The sequence below is a fragment of the Alosa alosa genome, chromosome 16 (genome assembly GCF_017589495.1).
Source record: "Alosa alosa isolate M-15738 ecotype Scorff River chromosome 16, AALO_Geno_1.1, whole genome shotgun sequence".
Classification (NCBI taxonomy): domain Eukaryota; kingdom Metazoa; phylum Chordata; class Actinopteri; order Clupeiformes; family Clupeidae; genus Alosa; species Alosa alosa.
This window is the reverse complement of record NC_063204.1, coordinates 3,546,448-3,566,615: the sequence shown is the minus strand read 5'-3', so window position 1 is coordinate 3,566,615 and position 20,168 is coordinate 3,546,448. Positions and strand designations below refer to the sequence as shown.

The 20,168-nt window shown below is 44.9% G+C and overlaps 1 protein-coding gene across 2 annotated transcripts in view; it reads right to left on the bottom strand.

Annotated features, from left to right (window-relative positions):
- The window catches only part of tpk1 (thiamin pyrophosphokinase 1), a 69,214-nt gene that overhangs the window by 23,567 nt on the left and 25,479 nt on the right, over nt 1-20,168 (bottom strand). For both annotated transcript variants that reach the window (XM_048266682.1, XM_048266683.1), the window contains exons 4-7: nt 19,347-19,416; nt 12,350-12,422; nt 10,168-10,263; nt 5,588-5,734 (exon numbers count right to left, since the gene is read on the bottom strand). In XM_048266682.1, coding sequence (XP_048122639.1) covers nt 5,588-5,734; nt 10,168-10,263; nt 12,350-12,422; nt 19,347-19,416 — 386 coding nt within the window. The remainder of the gene's footprint in view (nt 1-5,587; nt 5,735-10,167; nt 10,264-12,349; nt 12,423-19,346; nt 19,417-20,168) is intronic.

Below are 20,168 nucleotides of genomic sequence, written 5' to 3'. Positions count from 1 at the left end.
TGCATGCATTACTTGAAAAGAACTAAGCTCCAGTTATGTATGAACAGTGGCCCGGTAACGATCTCTTAAACATGTGAAAAACGTGAACTTGAAAGAAGTGAAAAATTGAACAATATGAACTATGAATATTGAACAACTTGAAGCCACATCTATAAGTGTGAACATGCTTAACAAAATATGGGAACAAAATATGGGAACTAAGCGTGGATTACGAATATAATCAGTGGGAGCCCTGCTTATGGAATGATGGAAGACAGTGACACCCTCAGTGTGTTTGAAATGTCAGTCGATTGCACAATTTGGTCTTAGTTGCAGTCATTGCGAAAACCGGCCTCGCATATATAGGTGGTGGGAAATGGTAGAAGCGTTTTCAACGCTTTACGGCTATCTCTAGGGATATTCTGCTTTGTTTTTGATCAAAAACCCGCCAGAGAAGGTTTCCTTATAGACACTCTTAAGACCACCGTCATTTGCAATTTCGATCAACTGCTCTTCCTCCTGCACTGACAAGTTAGGACTATTCGAGATATTAACAAAATGGGTTTGGGACCCACTCATTGGTTTGCACCGTGGATCTTTGGAGGATGGGAAGTAACGATCAAACTCATTTGAGGGAGGCAACAAGGTGATCCTTGAAACAGCAGCTGAAGAGAAAGGCCCTGCCTCAGTCTCTCTCTCCCCAAAACCCCCACTACTGTTTGGAACATATTAAATACACCCGGTCCACTTTCGTGGTCCCCACAAATCAAGCTTGGCTTTAAATGCAGCGTCTTTATCTGCCAGTTTAAAGACAGTGAGTCATTCTCCCCTGGAGTGACAGGTTGAGGTCATTAAGCAAGCGAATATGCCCACACAGGTATACGAAGTTTGCCACCCAGTCCTCATCACTAAAATGTGCAGCTAACGATGACCTTTTTCTGTAGAAATCTCTGCAGCGACTCTCTTAACTGAAACACGCTGGCCAGTGACCTGCTAAAGATGCTTGTTTTTTTGTTGCTCATTCAGCAGTTTAGCTAACCGTTGTGACACTACCGTTAAGCCAAGAACTGATCAAGTGAGTGAGATGACCTGAGGCTGCACAAGCAGCTGAAGGCAATATAAAAGTGTTGAAGTAGAGAACAGACAGAAAATAGACCTTGCAAAATGCAAACATCGCGTGCAATCAAACAACTGCATATAGGCCTATGCCATGTAAAAGCATTGACATTATTCTTGAATTAAATTTAGTTTAGTTTGCATGCATTTTTTTTTAAACTCATGTTAAGTAGGCTCTGCCCGACCGGGTGGTTGGGGACCGCTGTGTTAGGGTATGTCTGTATGTGTGTGTGTGTTAGGGTATGTCTGTATGTGTGTGTGTGTGTTAGGGTATGTCTCTGTGTGTGTGTGTGTGTGTAATGTGGGTATGTCTCTGTGTGTGTGTGTGTGTTAGGGTATGTCTGTGTGTGTGTGTGTGTGTGTGTGTGTGTGTGTGTGTGTGTGTGTGTTAGGGTATGTCTCTGTGTGTGTGTGTGTGTGTGTGTGTTAGGATATGTCTCTGTGTGTATGTGTGTGTGTGTGTTAGGGTATGTCTGTATGTGTGTTGGGTTGTATGTATGTGTGTGTGTGTGTGAGTTAAGGTATGTATGTATGTGTGTGTGTGTGTGTGTGTGTTAGGGTATGTTTGTGTGTGTGTGTGTGTGTGTGTGTGTGTGTGTGTGTGTGTGTGTGTGTGTGTGTGTGTTAGGGTATGTTTGTGTGTGTGTGTGTGTATGTGTGTGTGTGTGTGTGTGTGTGTGTGTGTGTGTGTGTGTTAGGGTATGTCTGTATGTGTGTTGGGTGCGTGTATGTGTGTGTGTGTGTGAGTTAAGGTATGTATGTATGTGTGTGTGTGTGTGTGTGTGTTAGGGTATGTTTTGTGTGTGTGTGTGTGTGTATGTGTGTGTGTGTGTGTGTGTGTGTGTGTGTGTGTGTGTGGGTGTGTGTGTTATATCTATATGTATGTTAGATGCATGTATGTGTGTGTGTGTGTGGATTAAAGAGTATGTATGTATGTAATGTGTGTGTGTGTGTGTGTGTTAAAGGGGTATGTTTGTGTGTGTGTGTATGTGTGTGTGTGTGTGTGTGTGTTGTGTGTGTGTGTTAGGGTATGTCTGTATGTGTGTGTGTTAGGGTATGTGTGTGTGTGTGTGTTAGGGTATGTTTGTGTGTGTGTGTGTGTATATGTGTGTGTGTGTGTGTGTGTGTGTGTGTGTGTGTGTGTGTGTGTGTGTGTGTTGGGTGCGTGTATGTGTGTGTGTGTGTGAGTTAAGGTATGTATGTATGTATGTGTGTGTGTGTGTGTTAGTGTGTGTGTGTGTGTGTGTGTGTGTATGTGTGTGTGTGTGTGTTAGGGTATGTCTGTATGTGTGTGTGTTAGGGTATGTGTGTGTGTGTGTGTGTATGTGTGTGTGTGTGTGTTAGGGTACGTCTGTATGTGTGTTGGGTGCGTGCATGAACAGCCTCGATCACATCAAGGTTACCACACCACCCCCTCAATGCAGCCGTTCTCCAGCTTTCCTACCGAAATAGCAAAGCACACCAGGCAGACACTGCAATCAGACGAGCAGACATAATCTCCACCTCCCCTGTCACCGCACCGGCTCTGCCTACACACCAGCGCTTTAAGCAGCTTCATGCCGTCCATGCTTACAGCAATAATGTAGCTCTTAACGCCATGCGATGTGACTACACGCGCCGTTTGAAGTTTCCACTTTAAAGACAAACTTGGCCGGCCCACACAGAATACAGACGTGACACTGAAGGAAGCTAGCGAAGAGTGGAGCCTAAACACGTCTTCCTGCCACAGTCCCACGGCGCTCAGTCACTTAATATCCATTAACGCACTCAATAAAAAACAGCTCCTTTGGCAGAGAAGCAGGATGCTATACTCTTTATGACTACCAGTACTTTACTAACTTCAGAACACCCACTCTTTATGACTCCCAGTACTTTACTAACTTCAGAACACCCACTCTTTATGACTACCAGTACTTTACTAACTTCAGAACACCCACTCTTTATGACTACCAGTACTTTACTAACTTCAGAACACCCACTCTTTATGACTACCAGTACTTTACTAACTTCAGAACACCCACAGATGAACTAAACTGGTCATCACCTTGAGCCTCTTCAAGAAACACTGGATGTATTTGTCAGTTGCTGAATGGATGTATTTGTGAGTTGCTGAATGTCTTCTTGGACGGTACAGTACGACTACTAAGCACGGCGCTCAGTATGTAGAGCAGTCCATACGGAGATGACCATACGGTCACCCAGTACAATGCCCCGTGTATGAAGAGAATATGGAGAGAGAGAGAGAGTGAGAGAGAGAGAAGGAGAGAGAGAGAGAAGGAGGGAGAAAGAGAGTGTAAGAGATAGATAGAGATAGAGTGAGAGAAAGAGAGAGTGAAAGAAAGAGAGAGAGAGAGTGAGAGAAAGAGAGAGAGAGAAAGAGAGAGTGAGAGAAAGAGAGTAAGAGAAAGAGAGTAGCCCACAGCTGGTGTGCTTTGAAAAGCAGTGGACACGCAAGAGGACTAGACTGCACCCTGCAGGCCCTGTGTGTGTGTCTCTTTCTCTCTCTCTGTGTGTGTGTGTGTCTCTCTCTCTTTCTCTGTGCGTGTGTCTCTCTCTGTGTGTGTGTGTGTGTGTGTGTGTGTGTGTGTGTGTGTGTGTGTGTGTGTGTGTGTGTGTGTGTGTATGTATGTGTGTGTGTGTGTGTGTGTGTGTGCGTGTATGTATGTGTGTGTGTGTGTGTGTGTGTGTGCGTGTGTGTGTGTGTGTGTATGTGTGTGTGTGTGTGTGTGTGTGTGTGTGTGTGTGTTCCCTCACAGTGCTAACAACTATGTAACAACTATGTTTCGGCTGCTTTTGTTATTTTTTCATCTTTTTGGGAGTAGCAGGTGATGCAACACAACTGAGTGAAACTGCAGTAAATGGAACTAGACCAGATCGAACGTGAATGTCAACTAAACTCATGGACATGAAAGTAAATAAAAATAAACAAAACTAAATGAAACTAAACTACACTAAAGCAAATTGAGTGAAAGACGTTATGGTCTCAGAGACAGACTGGACTGTTCTAAATATTCTTCAGTCATCCTCGACTCGTCAGAGTGAGTGAGTGTGTGTGTGTGTGTGTGTGTGTGTTTGTGTGTGTGTGTGTGTGAAGGAGCCTCCATGATCCTCTTTACAAAACAAAATCAATATACTGCAGCCAGTAAAAATCCACTGAAACCTTCCCAGCACAGCAGCCTGCCATCACCACACCTACCTACCTTTGTGTGTGTGTGTGTGTGTGTGTGTACACCCCTCCAACCTAACCGTGCAGGTCAAGTCTAAATGCACTTGTGTGTGTGTGTGTGTGTGTGTGTGTGTGTGTACACCATTCCAACCTAACTGTGCAGGTCAAGTCTAAATGCACTTTTGTGTGTGAGTTAAGGTATGTATGTATGTGTGTGTGTGTGTGTGTGTGTGTGTGTGTGCGTGTCAGCGCAGCGCGTCGCGCAGTGTGTACCACTCCAACCTAACACAATGCAGGTCAAGTCTAAATGCACTTTGTGTGTGTGTGTGTGTGTGTGTGTGTGTGTGTGTGTGTACACCATTCCAACCTAACTGTGCAGGTCAAGTCTAAATGCACTTTGTGTGTGTGTGTGTGTGTGTGTGTGTGTGTGTGTGTGTGTGTGTGTGTGTGTGTACACCACTCCTACCTAACCGTGTAGGTCAAGTCTAAATGCACTTTGTGTGTGTGTGTGTGTGTGTGTGTGTGTGTGTGTGTGTGTGTGTGTGTGTGTGTGTGTGTGTGTGTTTGTGTACACCACTCCAACCTAACCGTGCAGGTCAAGTCTAAATGCACTTTGTGTGTGTGTGTGTGTGTGTGTGTGTGTTTGTGTACACCACTCCAACCTAACCGTGCAGGTCAAGTCTAAATGCACTTTGTGTGTGTGTGTGTGTGTACCACTCCAATTTAACTGTGCAGGTCAAGTCTAAATGCACTTTGTGTGTGTGTGTGTGTGTGTGTGTGTGTTTGTGTACACCACTCCAACCTAACCGGGCAGGTCAAATCTAAATGCACTTTGTGTGTGTGTGTGTGTGTGTGTGTGTGCCACTCCAATTTAACTGTGCAGGTTAAGTCAAAATGCACTTTGTTTTTGTGTGTGTGTGTGTGTGTGTGTATGAATGTATGTGTGTGTGTGTGTGTGTGTGTGTGTGTGTGTGTGTGTGTGTGTGTGTATGTGTGTGTGTATGTATGTTAGTGTGTGTGTGTGTATGTATGTGTGTGCAACAGCCAGTTCTGTGTGTGTCAGTCCCTGTATTGTGCAAGCGCAGCATTGACCACAAGTGTGTCTGGAGCTAGAAGGACCACTTTGAGCTGTCAATCAAGGGCACTGACAGCTATGGCCGGCATGACTGTCTGTCATATCAGTTCACCATTGTTACAGCGCAAAAAACACAGCACTCCTTACCGGTCACACTCGGACAAACACGCGTACGCATTAAGGTGAATAAAGAGTGCCCCGGTCACACTCTGACAAACATGCGTACGCATTAAGGTGAATAAAGAGTGCACCTCTCTCAGCAGATAGGCCAGCGATGTGCCCTGGATGATCACAACAGGGAGGTCAGTCATTTTCTGCGCGTGGAACAGGGTCTCCACTGACGCCATCGTTTGGTCCAGTCTGCCAGCCAGCCCACCCAGGGTTACGATGGTGTCCACCTGTTGAGACAGAAAGCCATGTTTCACATATCCACACCAAGCCTAGCTGAAAACAGACAAGGCGGTCAGCACTGTGCTAATCTTTGTGCTGTAATGAAAACTTATATAAGTAAGTATATATACTCTTTTGATCCCGTGAGGGAAATTTGGTCTCTGCATTCATCCCAATCCGTGAATTAGTGAAACACACACAGCACACAGTGAACACACAGTGAGGTGAAGCACACACTAATCCCGGCACAGTGAGCTGCCTGCATCAACAGCGGCGCTCGGGGAGCAGTGAGGGGTTAGGTGCCTTGCTCAAGGGCACTTCAGCCGAGCTTACTGGTCGGGGTTCGAACCGGCAACCCTCCGGTTACAGGTCCATATTGCTAACCAGTAGGCCACGGCTGCCCCGTAACTTCAGTGGCATTTTTGGACAAACTTAACATTTTTCTTTTTCCACCAAGGTTGCAACTGATCCATTTCTTCAATACTCCAAGTCCGGTGTTTATTGTTTATAGTTTATAGGATCCCCATTAGCTGGGGCATAATGTGTGAGGTTTGCGTATCACACAAATGAATCACACAGAGCCCAGACACTCAATGCTGGCGAGGAAGGACAGGAAGGAATTTCACCAGGTCTGACCCCTCTGACCTTATTGACCTGACTACACGACACACATCTTGCAATATCATATAAGACTGAGCGCTATGACTACACGGCACACATCTTACAATATCATATAAGACTGAGCGCTATAACTACACGGCACACATCTTACAATATCATATAAGACTGAGCGCTATGAATACACAACACACATCTTACAATATCATATAAGACTGAGCAGTATGACTACACGACACACATCTTACAATATCATATAAGACTGAGCGCTATGAATACACAACACACATCTTACAATATCATATAAGACTGAGCAGTATGACTACACGACACACATCTTACAATATCATATAAGACTGAGCGCTATGAATACACAACACACATCTTACAATATCATATAAGACTGAGCAGTATGATTACACAACACACATCTTACAATTTCATATGAGACTGAGCGCTATGACTACAGCACTACTGCACATCAATGCAATGCTTTTAGGACTCTCCAAGTTTGTCAATATTTGTTAGTGTTGGCAACACTGATTTATCAAAACATCCTGGTTGAGACTATATCTATCTATAAATTACAGGAACATCTGTGTCTGTCTGTTATTCGCATATCTCTCGAACAGTTCGTCCAATTGATTTCAGACTTGGAAGGTGTCTTGCTACAGGCACAAGTAAGTGCAGTGTCAATAAGAAATGCAAGAGATATCGTTAAATATATCGTTAAATATATCGGTAAATAAGAAATGCAAGAGATATCGTTAAATATATCGTTAAATATATCGGTAAAAGATATTGTTAAATATATCGGTAAATAAGAAATGCAAAAGATATTGTGTTAAATATATCGGTAAATAAGAAATGCAAAATATATTGTTAAATATATTGTTAAATATATCGGTAAAAGATATTGTTAAATATATCGGTAAATAAGAAATGCAAAAGATATCGTTAAATATATTGTTAAATATATCGGTAAAAGAAGCACACATTGGCTTTTCCTGCTCTAGCCGCTGGCCACTCCCCCTCTCACACAGCACGGCACTGCACACACTGGTCAGCTGATGAGGAACGGACTTTTGGCAGCACTGAATCAGCCAATCAGCATGGGTAGATGTGCATAACATGCAATAAACAGACACTTTGCCTTTGAATAACAAACATCAATTCCGACTGCAAGGTCCACATTTTTGAAAGCAGGTAGTCTATGGGAAATTACTCAAAATGATATGAAGCATCTAGCCTGGTAAACCAGACCCTGGAATCTTTCAGATTAAGGGTCTGGCCACGAGTAATGAAAATGGCCCAATTCGAGGGGCGGCACCAAGCATGCATTTGAAACTCTCACTGCACGCAGTTGGATAACGCTACGACCAATCACAACAATTCATCAGTGTCAGTCATCAATGTAGCTCGCCTTTGTCCCGCCTACACCGATTTGATTGGTCCCTCTCGCTCAAGAGATAGAAGAAATTTGGATCATTGCTCGTGGCCAGAGTATCTTGCGGGCACAATTCAAATTGTGCTCTCGCGAGAACTCTGGATTTCCAGGGTATGAAGCATCAACAAAGAAGAAAAAATGGACATAACATGAAAATTGTGCAGTTAAACATGTGCCTTTGTAGAGTGCTGTATTATGTGACGTGCCTTTGTAGAGTGCTGTATTAGCTATGTGTCATGCCTTTGTAGAGTGCTGTTTTATGTGACGTGCCTTTGTAGAGTGCTGTTTTATGTGACGTGCCTTTGTAGAGTAATGTATTAGCTATGTGTGACGTGCCTTTGTAGAGTGATGCATTATGTGATGTGCCTTTGTAGAGTGATGTATTATGTGACGTGCCTTTATAGAGTGCTGTATTATGTGACGTGCCTTTGTAGAGTGCTGCTTTATGTGACGTGCCTTTGTAGAGTGATGTATTATGTGACGTGCCTTTATAGAGTGCTGTATTATGTGACGTGCCTTTGTATAGTGCTGTATTATGTGACGTGCCTTTGTAGAGTGCTGTATTAGCTATGTGACGTGCCTTTATAGAGTGCTGTATTAGCTATGTGACGTGCACTTCCGCACTAATTCAGTCATCGGCAGGTGGTCGTGTCTTGTTTACAGTGTAGCACACAAACAGTCTATGAACTCAACGTTAACAACATAGAGCAGCTGACCACCACATAACGAGTAGTGCACTGTAGACCTTACCACCACATAACACCACATAACGGTGTAGTGCACTGTAGACCTTACCACCACATAACACCACATAACGAGTAGTGCACTGTAGACCTTACCACCACATAACGATGTAGTACCACATAACGATGTAGTGCACTGTAGACCTTACCACCACATAACGGTGTAGTGCACTGTAGACCTTAATAACGGTGTAGTGCACTGTAGACCTTACCACCACATAACAGCACATAACAATGTAGTGCACTGTAGACCTTATCACCACATAACACCACATAGCGGTGTAGTGCACTGTAGACCTTCAGTATTGCGTATCCACTGAAAATACTACTGTTACTCCACCACTATCAGAATAAGTCTTAAGACAAACACCCTTGAGGGAAGCCAATTACAAAACAAATTAACAATTAGTCTTTTTTTTTTTTTTTGCTCAGGAGTGGGATGGCCATGCTGGGTGAGTGTTGGGCGAGACTGGAGTCTATCAGGGCTGTCAGCGAGGACTGGAACGTGCGGAGGAAGAGGTGGAATAGCAATCTGACAAACACTCATCCTCCTGACGGCTGATGAATGAAGGCGGCGCGCGCTGACAATCACTTGAGGCGACAGAGAACAATAGATTTAGCAAAGGAGTCGGCAAAAAACAGCTTTCACCCCCTTTGCTGTTGCAATAAAACTACAATGGGCAATATACCAGAACATCCATCAATGGCTGTGTCGGGAAGGGGAGAAAATATTGTTAAAAGAAATCTATTTGTCCTCTTTTCCTAGTCTGGACCTGTTTCACATTAGTACTTTGGGCCGCAACGTTCCACCTGATGTCTCTGGATGTCTGCTGACCAATACTGGCCCTCCTAATCGCTCCTTTGGGCCACAATATTCCATGTGATGTCTCTGGATGTCTGCTGACCAATACTGGCCCTCCTGATGTCTCTGGATGTCTGCTGACCAATACTGGCCCTCCTGATTGCTCCTTTGGGCCGCAGCGTTCTGCGTGATGTCTCTGGATGTCTGCTGACCAATACTGGCCCTCCTGATTGCTCTGCTGATTGAGCACGGAAGGGGACTGGATCAGAAGCTCACACTGTTTATGAATGAGTCTGTAATCATGCACATGGAGGGAGAGAGAGAGGGAGGGAGAGGGAGAGAGGGGGAGAGAGACAGGGGGGAGAGAGAGATAGAGAGGAAGGGAGAGAGAGAGAGGGGGAGAGGGAGAGAGAGAGAAATAAGAGAATAGGATGAACAAATGGAGGAAGATTCAAAATCAAATAAAAAAATCAAATCAAAAAGGAAGAGAGAGAGAAAGAGAGAGAGAGAGAGAGAGACCACAGGGAGAGATGGAGAGAACAGAATGAAGAATGAAGAAGGGCAGGAGTGGACAGCACAATTGCTGCTTTTTGCTTATTTGCTTGGAGGTCATAATGGGCCCTTTATTCACACTGCCCTGAGCTTCAGGGTTGAAAGAGTATGATGTGATGACAGGAACAGAGGGAGAGAGAGAGAGAAAGAAAGGGAGAGAGAGAACATGAAAGAGGGAGAGAGAGAATATGAAAGAGAGAGAAAGAATGAGAAAGAAGGATAGGAGAGGAGGATGAGAGAAAAGGTGCTGGAGGCTATGAAGAATGAGTGCTGTTGTACCTGGAGTTGCTGCTCTTTCATTTTCTCCACCATGATGGCCAGGCACTTTGTGAAATCGGTCAGGTCTTGGTCTGCTGTCTCCATCAGGTTGCAGCCCTGAAAGCACAAGGGAGGTGAACAAAGCCACCTCTCAGTCTCTTTCTCTGCCTGCCTGTCTGTGTGTCTGCCTGCCTGTCTGCCTGTCTGCCTGCCTGCCTGTCTGTCTGCCTGTCTGTCTGCCTGCCTGCCTGTCTGTCTGCCTGTCTGTCTGTCTGCCTGCCTGTCTGTCTGCCTGTCTGCCTGCCTGCCTGTCTGTCTGTCTGTCTGTCTGTCTGTCTGCCTGCCTGCCTGCCTGTGCCTGTCTGTCTGTCTGCCTGTTGGTCTGTCTGCCTGCCTGCCTGTGCCTGCCTGTCTGTCTGCCTGCCTGCCTGTCTGTCTGTCTGCCTGTCTGCCTGTCTGTCTGTCTGTCTGCCTGTCTGCCTGCCTGTCTGTCTGCCTGTCTGTCTGTCTGTCTGTCTGTCTGCCTGTCTGCCTGTCAAGGCACCTGTGGCATCTGTGGCAGCGTGTGCTACTGTAGTGAGGAATGTGACTCATGGAGTTGAACTCGGAGCAGGACGTTGGGTGGAAATGTGCTCTTCCTGAGGGCTTCCTTTTGAAGAACTAACTGATGTGTGTGATTTGTTGAACAAAAGAATAGAAAGGTTCAGCGTCCGCCATATTCGCTCACATGTGTGTGAAACCTCACAAATGAACAGAACAAAACAGAACAAATATCACTGCAATACTAGCGGCTATTTATTCACAGCAGCATTAAAGAAGCATACCGTTCTGTTGTCTACTATTTTGTAAAAATGTGACAAACAAGTACCAAGTATGACTACCGAAAGGCTAATTAGCTGTTAGTTGGTCTTAAGTTAAAAGCATGCCCAGGGACAAACTAGCTCCTCACTTACAACCCCTGGATATTAACCAGTAAGAGTACAGATTTGTACTATTTGGAATTTTGTAAAGTGTATTGGGACCATGCCACATGGTGATGTTGCACACTAAATAAATTGACTGATTGATTGTTTGATCGATCGATTGATTTAATTTTTGATTGGTTTATTGATTGGATTGAATTTGTTTTCCCTGGATAAGGAAAAGAGTTGCTAGAGGACCCTCTAACTGTAAAGCTGAGCTGTGCGTATAAGTAGTTGATCTGGACTTATAACCTTTTGCAAGTCTGCCAGAAAGACAACATCCCAGGTCTCAGCACTGGCTGTGGTCAAGTCTGGCTTTTCATACCCCTCCCTCGCACCAGAAGCAAAATCAGAACATGGTTACTATGGCAACTTGGAGAAGTGAATGGCTTGAGTGTGAGAGGGCTGCTAAAGTTCAGCAGCAAAAACAGACGTTGAAGGCTGGTCATGAATAAAGAAACACATCTTCATTAAAATATTCAACAGTTTATGTTTACATTATGTTCAATGGTTTATGTTTACGTTAAGATTAAACGGAGAAACAACAACACCATAGGAACACAAGTGTTCTGTGTTCTGTATATTCTCATAGTTTGTACTTAAATGTCAGTGTACAACTGCAGCAGATTTGCTCCTCATGTGACTTCCTGTTAGCTTTGTTTACTTCCTGTGTCCTGTTCCACGTGCTCCTTTGTTTACCCTTCTATGCTTTGGTTTATGTAAAGCATATTGAATGACCTCTGGTATGAAATGCCCTATATAAATAAACTTGACTTGACTTCTATAGGAGGCATGTGCAAACAACAGTACTTTGGTCCGTTTGAACCAAATTGGGGCAGCCGTGGCCTACTGGTTAGCGCTTCAGACTTGTAACCGGTTCGAACCCCGACCAGTAGGAACAGCTGAAGTGCCCTTGAGCAAGGCACCTAACCCCTCACTGCTCCCCGAGCGCCACTGTAGCAGGCAGCTCACTGCGCCGGGATTAGTGTGTGATTCACCTCACTGTGTGCTGAGTGTGTTTCACTAATTCACGGATTGGGATAAATGCAGAGACCAAATTTCCCTCACGGGATCAAAAGAGTATACTAATACTAAACTATACTAACCAAGAGGCTCTCTTTTATAGACAATCAAATAGTCCAGATTATGAAGATTATGATTATAATAATTACCTATGCACATTTGATCTGATTCAAATATTTTAATGCAATACAGCCACAGTAAATATGAAGATGACTTACCTTTTCTTTATAGAAGGCCTTGACATCATGCTTTATAGAATCAAAGTCTCCGCTTATGTAGTCCGGGAGGAAGCTTCAAGGAACAGACAAAAAAAGGGGAAAAAGTGTAATTTGGGCCAGCTATCCGTTTCTTTTTAATACGTCTCAGTCACACAGGGGTCAGTGTGATAAGAGGCAGGAGAAGGCCCACTGACAGGTGTCTGCCCGCCACTCGCTCCCCTGACATTAACCAAACCACTATCTCCATCCCAAGAAACACACAAACACACACATACAGACACACACACACACAGAGACAGAGAGGCAGGTGAAATGAGCTCTGACAGACAAAGCGCCTGTCTAGCTCTCCAGCCTCTGTGAATACATATGCCATGCCCCAACGACTGTGTGGCTATACAGATTTAAGATACAACGCTACAATGACAAGATTTTCTCCGCTTTGGTCAATCAAATATTCCTTTTGAGAGCGACGGATATGTCAAGGTGCCTCTGATTTTCGCTCTTTTTCCCCATTCTCTCCTCCATTCTACCTTGAAGGCGCAGAAAGGGGTAATGGGATGCAGTGTTGCTATCTGAAGGTATTAAACCCTCAACATTACGATTTTGCGCGCGAGTGGCTTGTGGATGTAGTCGTTGAGAGTGCGGCTGGCGTTCTGGTTTGCTGGACACAAGCGATACAGTCGGGGATTAGACGGCAAGCTTTATCTTCATCACATGCGCCAGCGCAAAGAGTGTCGGAAACAAACAAGTCCTCACGTCCAAACTCCCCACATGGGCCCACAGATCACCATTACTGGCCCAGCAACAGGGTCCACATGAACAGAGCTCACACCAACTCATATTACTGAGCTCTCCTCAGCCATGACCATGGTCCATGAAACACTGCTTTAGTTGGCACAGGGTGCTTTGCATCCACTGTTTTCTTTGCATTTAGGTATGCATCTGCATTCCTAAACTCCTGGCCAGGAATTATGACTGGTTGAATCACATCCTCTATGCTTACATTCAATTTATATTCTACACGAAGAAGAAATTAAAAGGATTCACAACTCTGCTGTCAAAGTAACAAAGTGGGAAAACAATGACAATGCCGGAGGCTTTCAGACCGTCTCTGATTGGCCTGTGGTGAAGTCTACAACACCTGCACATTAACTTTCCATGGAGGGCAATATGCCAGGTCAATCTAAGCAACAGCCTGGCTTTCCTTTATCTGAAATGAAAGAAAAATGGAAACCACCATTGTAGTTGTGGAAATGTAGTGCTTTTGTGCTGCAGTTTAATTGTTAAGAGGATAAGAGACTTTTCGAATGGGATGGATTTTGTTTCTCTTTATAGCCTTCACACCCAGAGTATTGCCCTCTCCAATTGACTTCCACCTTAATGAGCAGGCAAGCAGAAATAACCTTGGGAGCAGACGGATCACTGGTGACTTTAAAGAGAAGCAAAATGAGACCTTTCCTCATGACATTTCACTACTAATGCAGCCAAAGGCACACGTCAGCGGAGCCAAAGGCTCACTGAGGAATAATGCACACGCATTCAAGTGTTATGTTAATACCGCAGGGGATGTGAACATTTGTGCGTAGATATTACAAACAGATTCAACATATGGACTTTGGGTTTGAAACGTCTTCATCAACAATTTGATTACTGCATCTGTAAAAATGTATTATGTTTGCCAACATTTGTCCTTACTTCAAATGGATCCTGCTAAGAAGATAACTTCTCTTATTTCCCTTCACATATGCGAGAAGATTTACACAAACGTCCAAATAAAACTAAAATTGGCCAACTCCCCTGATAACCATTTCGTCCCATGATACTAAGGAGATCTGAAGGGACTTTCTCTTCACCGCCTGCATTCCTGTATCTTTCCATTCGCATATCAATAGCCAACGCTGGTGGACTGGTTAGCAGAGGCTTGCAATTCAGACCGCTCTCTTGGGAATCCCAATGCCACATCCACATGCAGTTGCAGCTACAGTCAACACCAAGCCTGCAATTACACTGAGTGGATTCTGCACCCCAAACCCCACAGCGCACCACAGGGTTACTGACATGTCTAATTAACTAAAGGTCTTCAGGCACCTTCTGATCGTGCCCACTCCTTCAAAGGGACGTTTCAGACGCATTACTGGTCTGTAGTGCGTCTGTGATACGTGCGCTGGCACTGTCTGGTGTAGAATAGATAACAACAATTCAGTCAAATGGAATGATACAGGTGTCAACAGCTCTTCGGCCAGGCGGAGAATATTGCACCCTGCCTTGAGGCAGTAAGGAGACGCTTGTAGACTTCCAGAACTTGAGGAGAAATAACTAGCTTAACATGGAGCATCTAACGTGGGAGGCCTGGGGGTGATTTCCCCTTGCTATCTAATGCTCTCCTCTGCTGTGTGCTAATGACTTAAAGGCTCTTTAAAATCACATCAGGCCAAACCCTCTTGACTTGATTACGCCAACACACAATCACTAGCTGATTACGCCCCGGCCTCTCAGCATCCCCTTACTTACCAATCAGGAGGGGTCAGTCAGTCAACACACACACACACACACACACACAACAACACACACAAACACACAACACAACACACACCAGCACACACATGCATACACGCCCACACACAAACTCACACAGACACACACACACACACACACACACACACACACACACACACACACACACACACACACACACAGACACACACACAGCCAACATCTGGAATAATAACCGTATAATAGCATAATAATAACAGCAATAAAAATCTCAACCCCTCCAAAACAAAACAAACATAACTAAAACCATTATGAGAAATTTGCATTTTCCAAAGATGTTTTTCCTGAAGGATAGTGTTGCCTAGATTGCCGTGTCCAATGAAATATGTAGGGAGGAAAAAAAGGAACTCTGACATTTAACGCAAACCGAAGTCATTAAAAATGCAATTATTACCCCTGGCGTGGCGCGCGGAGCTGCGTTGTGCCGTGATGGCGGAGGATGGTCCTGCGAAGGTCCTGCGCTGTACACAGCAGGGCTGGATAACATGGCAGCACGGAAAAAAGGAAACACAAGCAGAGCCCATCTCCTGGCTAACTCTATTACAGACAAGCAGAGCCTATCTCCTGGCTAACTCTATTACAGACAAGCAGAGCCCATCTCCTGGCTAACTCTATTACAGACAAGCAGAGCCCATCTCCCGGCTAACTCTATTCCAGACAAGCAGAGCCCATCTCCCGGCTAACTCTATTCCAGACAAGCAGATCCCATCTCCCGGCTAACTCTATTACAGACAAGCAGAGCCCATCTCCCGGCTAACTCTATTACAGACAAGCAGATCCTATCTCCCGGCTAACTCTATTACAGACAAGCAGATCCTATCTCCCGGCTAACTCTATTACAGACAAGCAGATCCTATCTCCCGGCTAACTCTATTACAGACAAGCAGAGCCTATCTCCTGGCTAACTCTATTACAGACAAGCAGAGCCCATCTCCCGGCTAACTCTATTCCAGACAAGCAGAGCCCATCTCCCGGCTAACTCTATTCCAGACAAGCAGATCCCATCTCCCGGCTAACTCTATTACAGACAAGCAGAGCCCATCTAAGCTAAGATTACAGATAAGCAGATCCTATCTCGGCTAACTCTATTACAGACAAGCAGATCCTATCTCCCGGCTAACTCTATTACAGACAAGCAGAGCCCATCTCCCGGCTAACTCTATTACAGACAAGCAGAGCCCATCTCCCGGCTAACTCTATTACAGACAAGCAGATCCTATTACCTGTAAAACACACAGCACAAAGAAAAAAAAAAACATAATGCGTTTTGACTCCAGATTTCTGATTGCCTTCGGGTGACAAATTATCCAGACCCTGAAATGCTGTTAGGGAGTGTTGCCATTCAATTACGCTTTCACACCTGCCTGTTGGAGTTAATTAACCTTTCATATGGGGACGGCGGCCTCAGGAGCCCACTCTGCTGGGCTGTGGGGTGGGCAGGGCTGTGGGGTGGGCAGGGCTGGGCTCAGGAGATCTGCTGGAGCAGGGGGCTGTGGGGTGGGCAGGGCTGGGCTCAGGAGCCTCGGCTGGCCAAACTTCCTCCAAGATTTATTAGGGGCCATGCTTAATGGCAGGCATTTTGTAACCGTGTTGAGAAACAGCTCCTCTCACAGCCTCCCCACCGCCAGTGATACACGGCATAAATTTAACATTATCCACGGCAGCCAGGGAAAAGGAATAAACTCATACACACACACACATACACACAACAGCAAGCACATATCACCAGTTACGCACACCAGCGTCTCCTTGCTAGGGGGACGGTTCAGTGCAGCCATTCGTGCTTCCAGAACGCTGGCCTTCATTAAACTTAATTGCAAACTAAAAAGGTCATAAGGAACCATCTCGCTGAGCAGGGTGTGAGGTTATTATGGGCTATGTGTGGGTAGTTCAGCGAAGTCCGTTCTATAAAAGATTGCATTACAGATGCAACATTGCAATGATGTCATTATTTTTGCCCACTTAACAACTGGGCAGAAGTCTGTCATCATAGGGCCCCCTGAACTCATTTCAATATACTGAGGGGAAGCCTGAGCTTCTGATTGGTCCTCCTTTCCAAGGCATTTTGCAAAAGATGACTAAAGTGCCTCGTCAGTTCAGGAGGCCTTAGTGTATTCATTTGCACAAACACAGTCCTTTGATGATGTTCCAGCAATCAGCAATCAGCAATTAAAATAAATAAATAAATAAATAAATAAATAAATAAATAAATATTCTCCTTTGTGAGTGGGAGCCATGACAACAATGTCTGCTCTGCACACATATGGTGATCTAGCGAGAAAGAAAGCAGGAGAGAGAGAGAGAGAGTGAGAGGGAGAGAGAGAGAGAGAGAGAGAGAGAGATGGAGAGAGAGAGAGAGAGGGAGAGAGAGAGAGAGAGAGTGAGAGGGAGAAAGAGAGCGAGAGGGAGAGAGAGAGAGAGTGAGAGGGAGAGAGAGAGTGAGAGAGAGGTAGAGGGAGAGCGAGAGGGAGAGAGAGAGAGAGAGAGGAGAGGAGGAGAGAGAGAGAGAGTGAGAGGAGAGAGAAAAGGAAGAGACGGAGAGAGAGAGGAGAGAGAGAGAGAGAGAGGGAGAGAGAGAGAGAGGGAGAGGGAGAGCCAGAGGAGAGAGAAAGAGTGAGAGGGAGAGAGAGAGCGAGAGGGAGAGAGAGAGAAAGAGGGAGAGAGAAAGTGAGAGGGAGAGATGGAAAGAGTGAGAGGGAGAGATGGAGAGAGAGAGATGGAGAGAGAGAGTAAGAGGGAGAGAGAAAGTGAGAGGGAGAGAGAGAGTGAGAGGGAGAGAGAGGGAGAGAGAGAGCGATCGGAAGAGAGTGCTCGGTAAGAGTCGCTCCCAGGGACACGTATTGATGTCCGCATACTATCATAAGGATGCAGCAATGACAGGTTTGAGTGTTCTGAGATCTGGCTGGTACATTTTGCTTCCAGTTGATAAACCATGGGAGAGACTTGGCATAAGACAACGGGGCTCACAACCGGTCACCATAGACACAGGACAACAACCGGTCACTCTAGACACAGGACAACAACCTGTCACTCTAGACACAGGACAACAACCGGTCACTCTAGACACAGGACAACGACCGGTCACTCTAGACACAGGACAACAAGCAATTTCCCCCACTGGGCCCCACGGCCCACTTCCACATTGATATTTGCTTTTTAAATCCACTTTATAGTGCTATTGTACATAAATATACAACCATGACATGTTTACATCAATCAAATATGAAACAGAAGCAGCTATGCTTTAATGTAAATATTTCTGTTTTAAACAACTACCTGTAATGGGAGAATTATGTTATGGATTAACACCACTGCGACTTCTTGGCATGTTTAAACACTGTCAACAGGCAGACAAGCGTCTAATGGGGAAAGTGACGTAGTGACAGACTAAAGCCTCCAAAAGAGCAGCAGAGGAGCACCAAGCTAAGCTAGCAAACAATCTGTTTGGAAATTGGTTTCAGCAAGAGTTTGCATTTGTAGTTGACATAAAGGAACCATCCCATTCTGTCACATTACTACTGTCAAGATAGGCAAGCACAGTAGACTGCAGAAAATCTGTTCACACCATAAATAAACAATGAAACAGCACTGATGGAAAACGTTGAAAACACTCTCCAAAGTAGACCCAAATCAGTAAATATTCAACCTGACAGATGCATCACTAACTTCTAATTTACATATTTTGTTGTGAAACAACACAACCAGTTTCTTAAGAGACTGGGCTGTCCAGAAACTGCCTCTAGCCACCTGATTGGCCTTCATGAACTGGTGTAGCAGATAAAAGACCCAATAGCTAACAGAGGACACAGACAATCCTGCAACACCCTTTTGGGGATATATCTTCTGATTGAATATGATTTTGATGTGACCTGAAATTTAAGAAAAACTAAACTTTAAAGTCTATTAACGCTACCAACCTTGCCTACAGTGGATCTGTCCTGTCAGAAAGTGCTAGCACATGATGGATAGTCAGTCAGGAGAGAGTGTAATCCCATGTCCAGCCCAGAACCCAGGCCCCTCTCTCTCCCTGACAGGCAAGGCCTGAGACTCTGTTCTCTAGGTTTAAAGGGATTTGTCTGTTCTCTGGGTTTAGAGGGATGTGTCTGTTCTCTAGGTTTAGAGGGATGTGTCTGTTCTCTGGGTTTAGAGGAATGTGTCTGTTCTCTGGGTTTAGGGGGATGTGTCTATTTTCTGGGTTTAAAGGGATGTGTCTGTTCTCTGGGTTTTAAGGGATGTGTCATACGCGGTCCTGACACCACAGCCTCTGTGATAGCTGTCTCATTGCAGAGAGAGGGAGGAGGATGTGTGTGTGTGTCTGTGTGGGGTATGTGTGTGTGTGTGTGTGTGTGTGTGTGTGTGTGTGGGGGGTGATGGAATGGGGGACTGCCACAAGTTCACACCATTAGAGTAGTCAATAAGTGGACACCAAGACGGCCATTCTCACCTCTCTCGTGTCCCAGCAGTGAGGTCATAGAGGTGGTTGGCCCCTCCGTCCGCACAGGCACGCAGCAGTGCTGGAACACACACACACACACTTCAATCAGAAGACACACACACTTGTAACTTGATGTCAGAGTTCAGCTTGATAGACTACAAAACACTTTAAAAAACGATACAGAATCTCAGCTCTTCCACATGTGTCTTAGACACTTTGCCTACCAATTTCTTCAAAACTGTTTTTCACCTCATAGCGGCGGATGTCCTTCAAATTGTAAATGTATCACTGCTGTCTGGCACTTTTCCTAAGTCACATTTTGATTACTTTCAGTCTGGTTTTCGGGCAAATCACAGCACTGAAACAGCTCTCATTAAAGTTTCCAATGACATACGCCTCAACACAGATTCAGGTAAAACATCAGTCCTAGTGCTACTGGACCTTAGTGTAGCATTTGACACTGTTGATCACAATATTTTACTACACAGACTAGAACACTGGGTTGGATTTACAGGCATAGTTATCAGCTGGCTAAAATCATATCTACAAGAAAGGAGCTTCTTTGTTGCCATCGGAAACTGTACCTCAACACCAACATCCTTGACCTGTGGTGTTCCCCAGGGGTCGATCTTGAGGCCACTATTATTCAACCTCTATATGCTCCCACTTGGACAAATCATTCAAAATAATTTTATTTCATATCATAGCTATGCAGATGACACACAAATGTACTTAGCACTGTCACCAAACGACTGGTCCTCTTGAATCAATGTGTCAGTGTATAGAACAAATCAACACCTGGATGTCTCAACATTTTCTTCAGCTGAACAA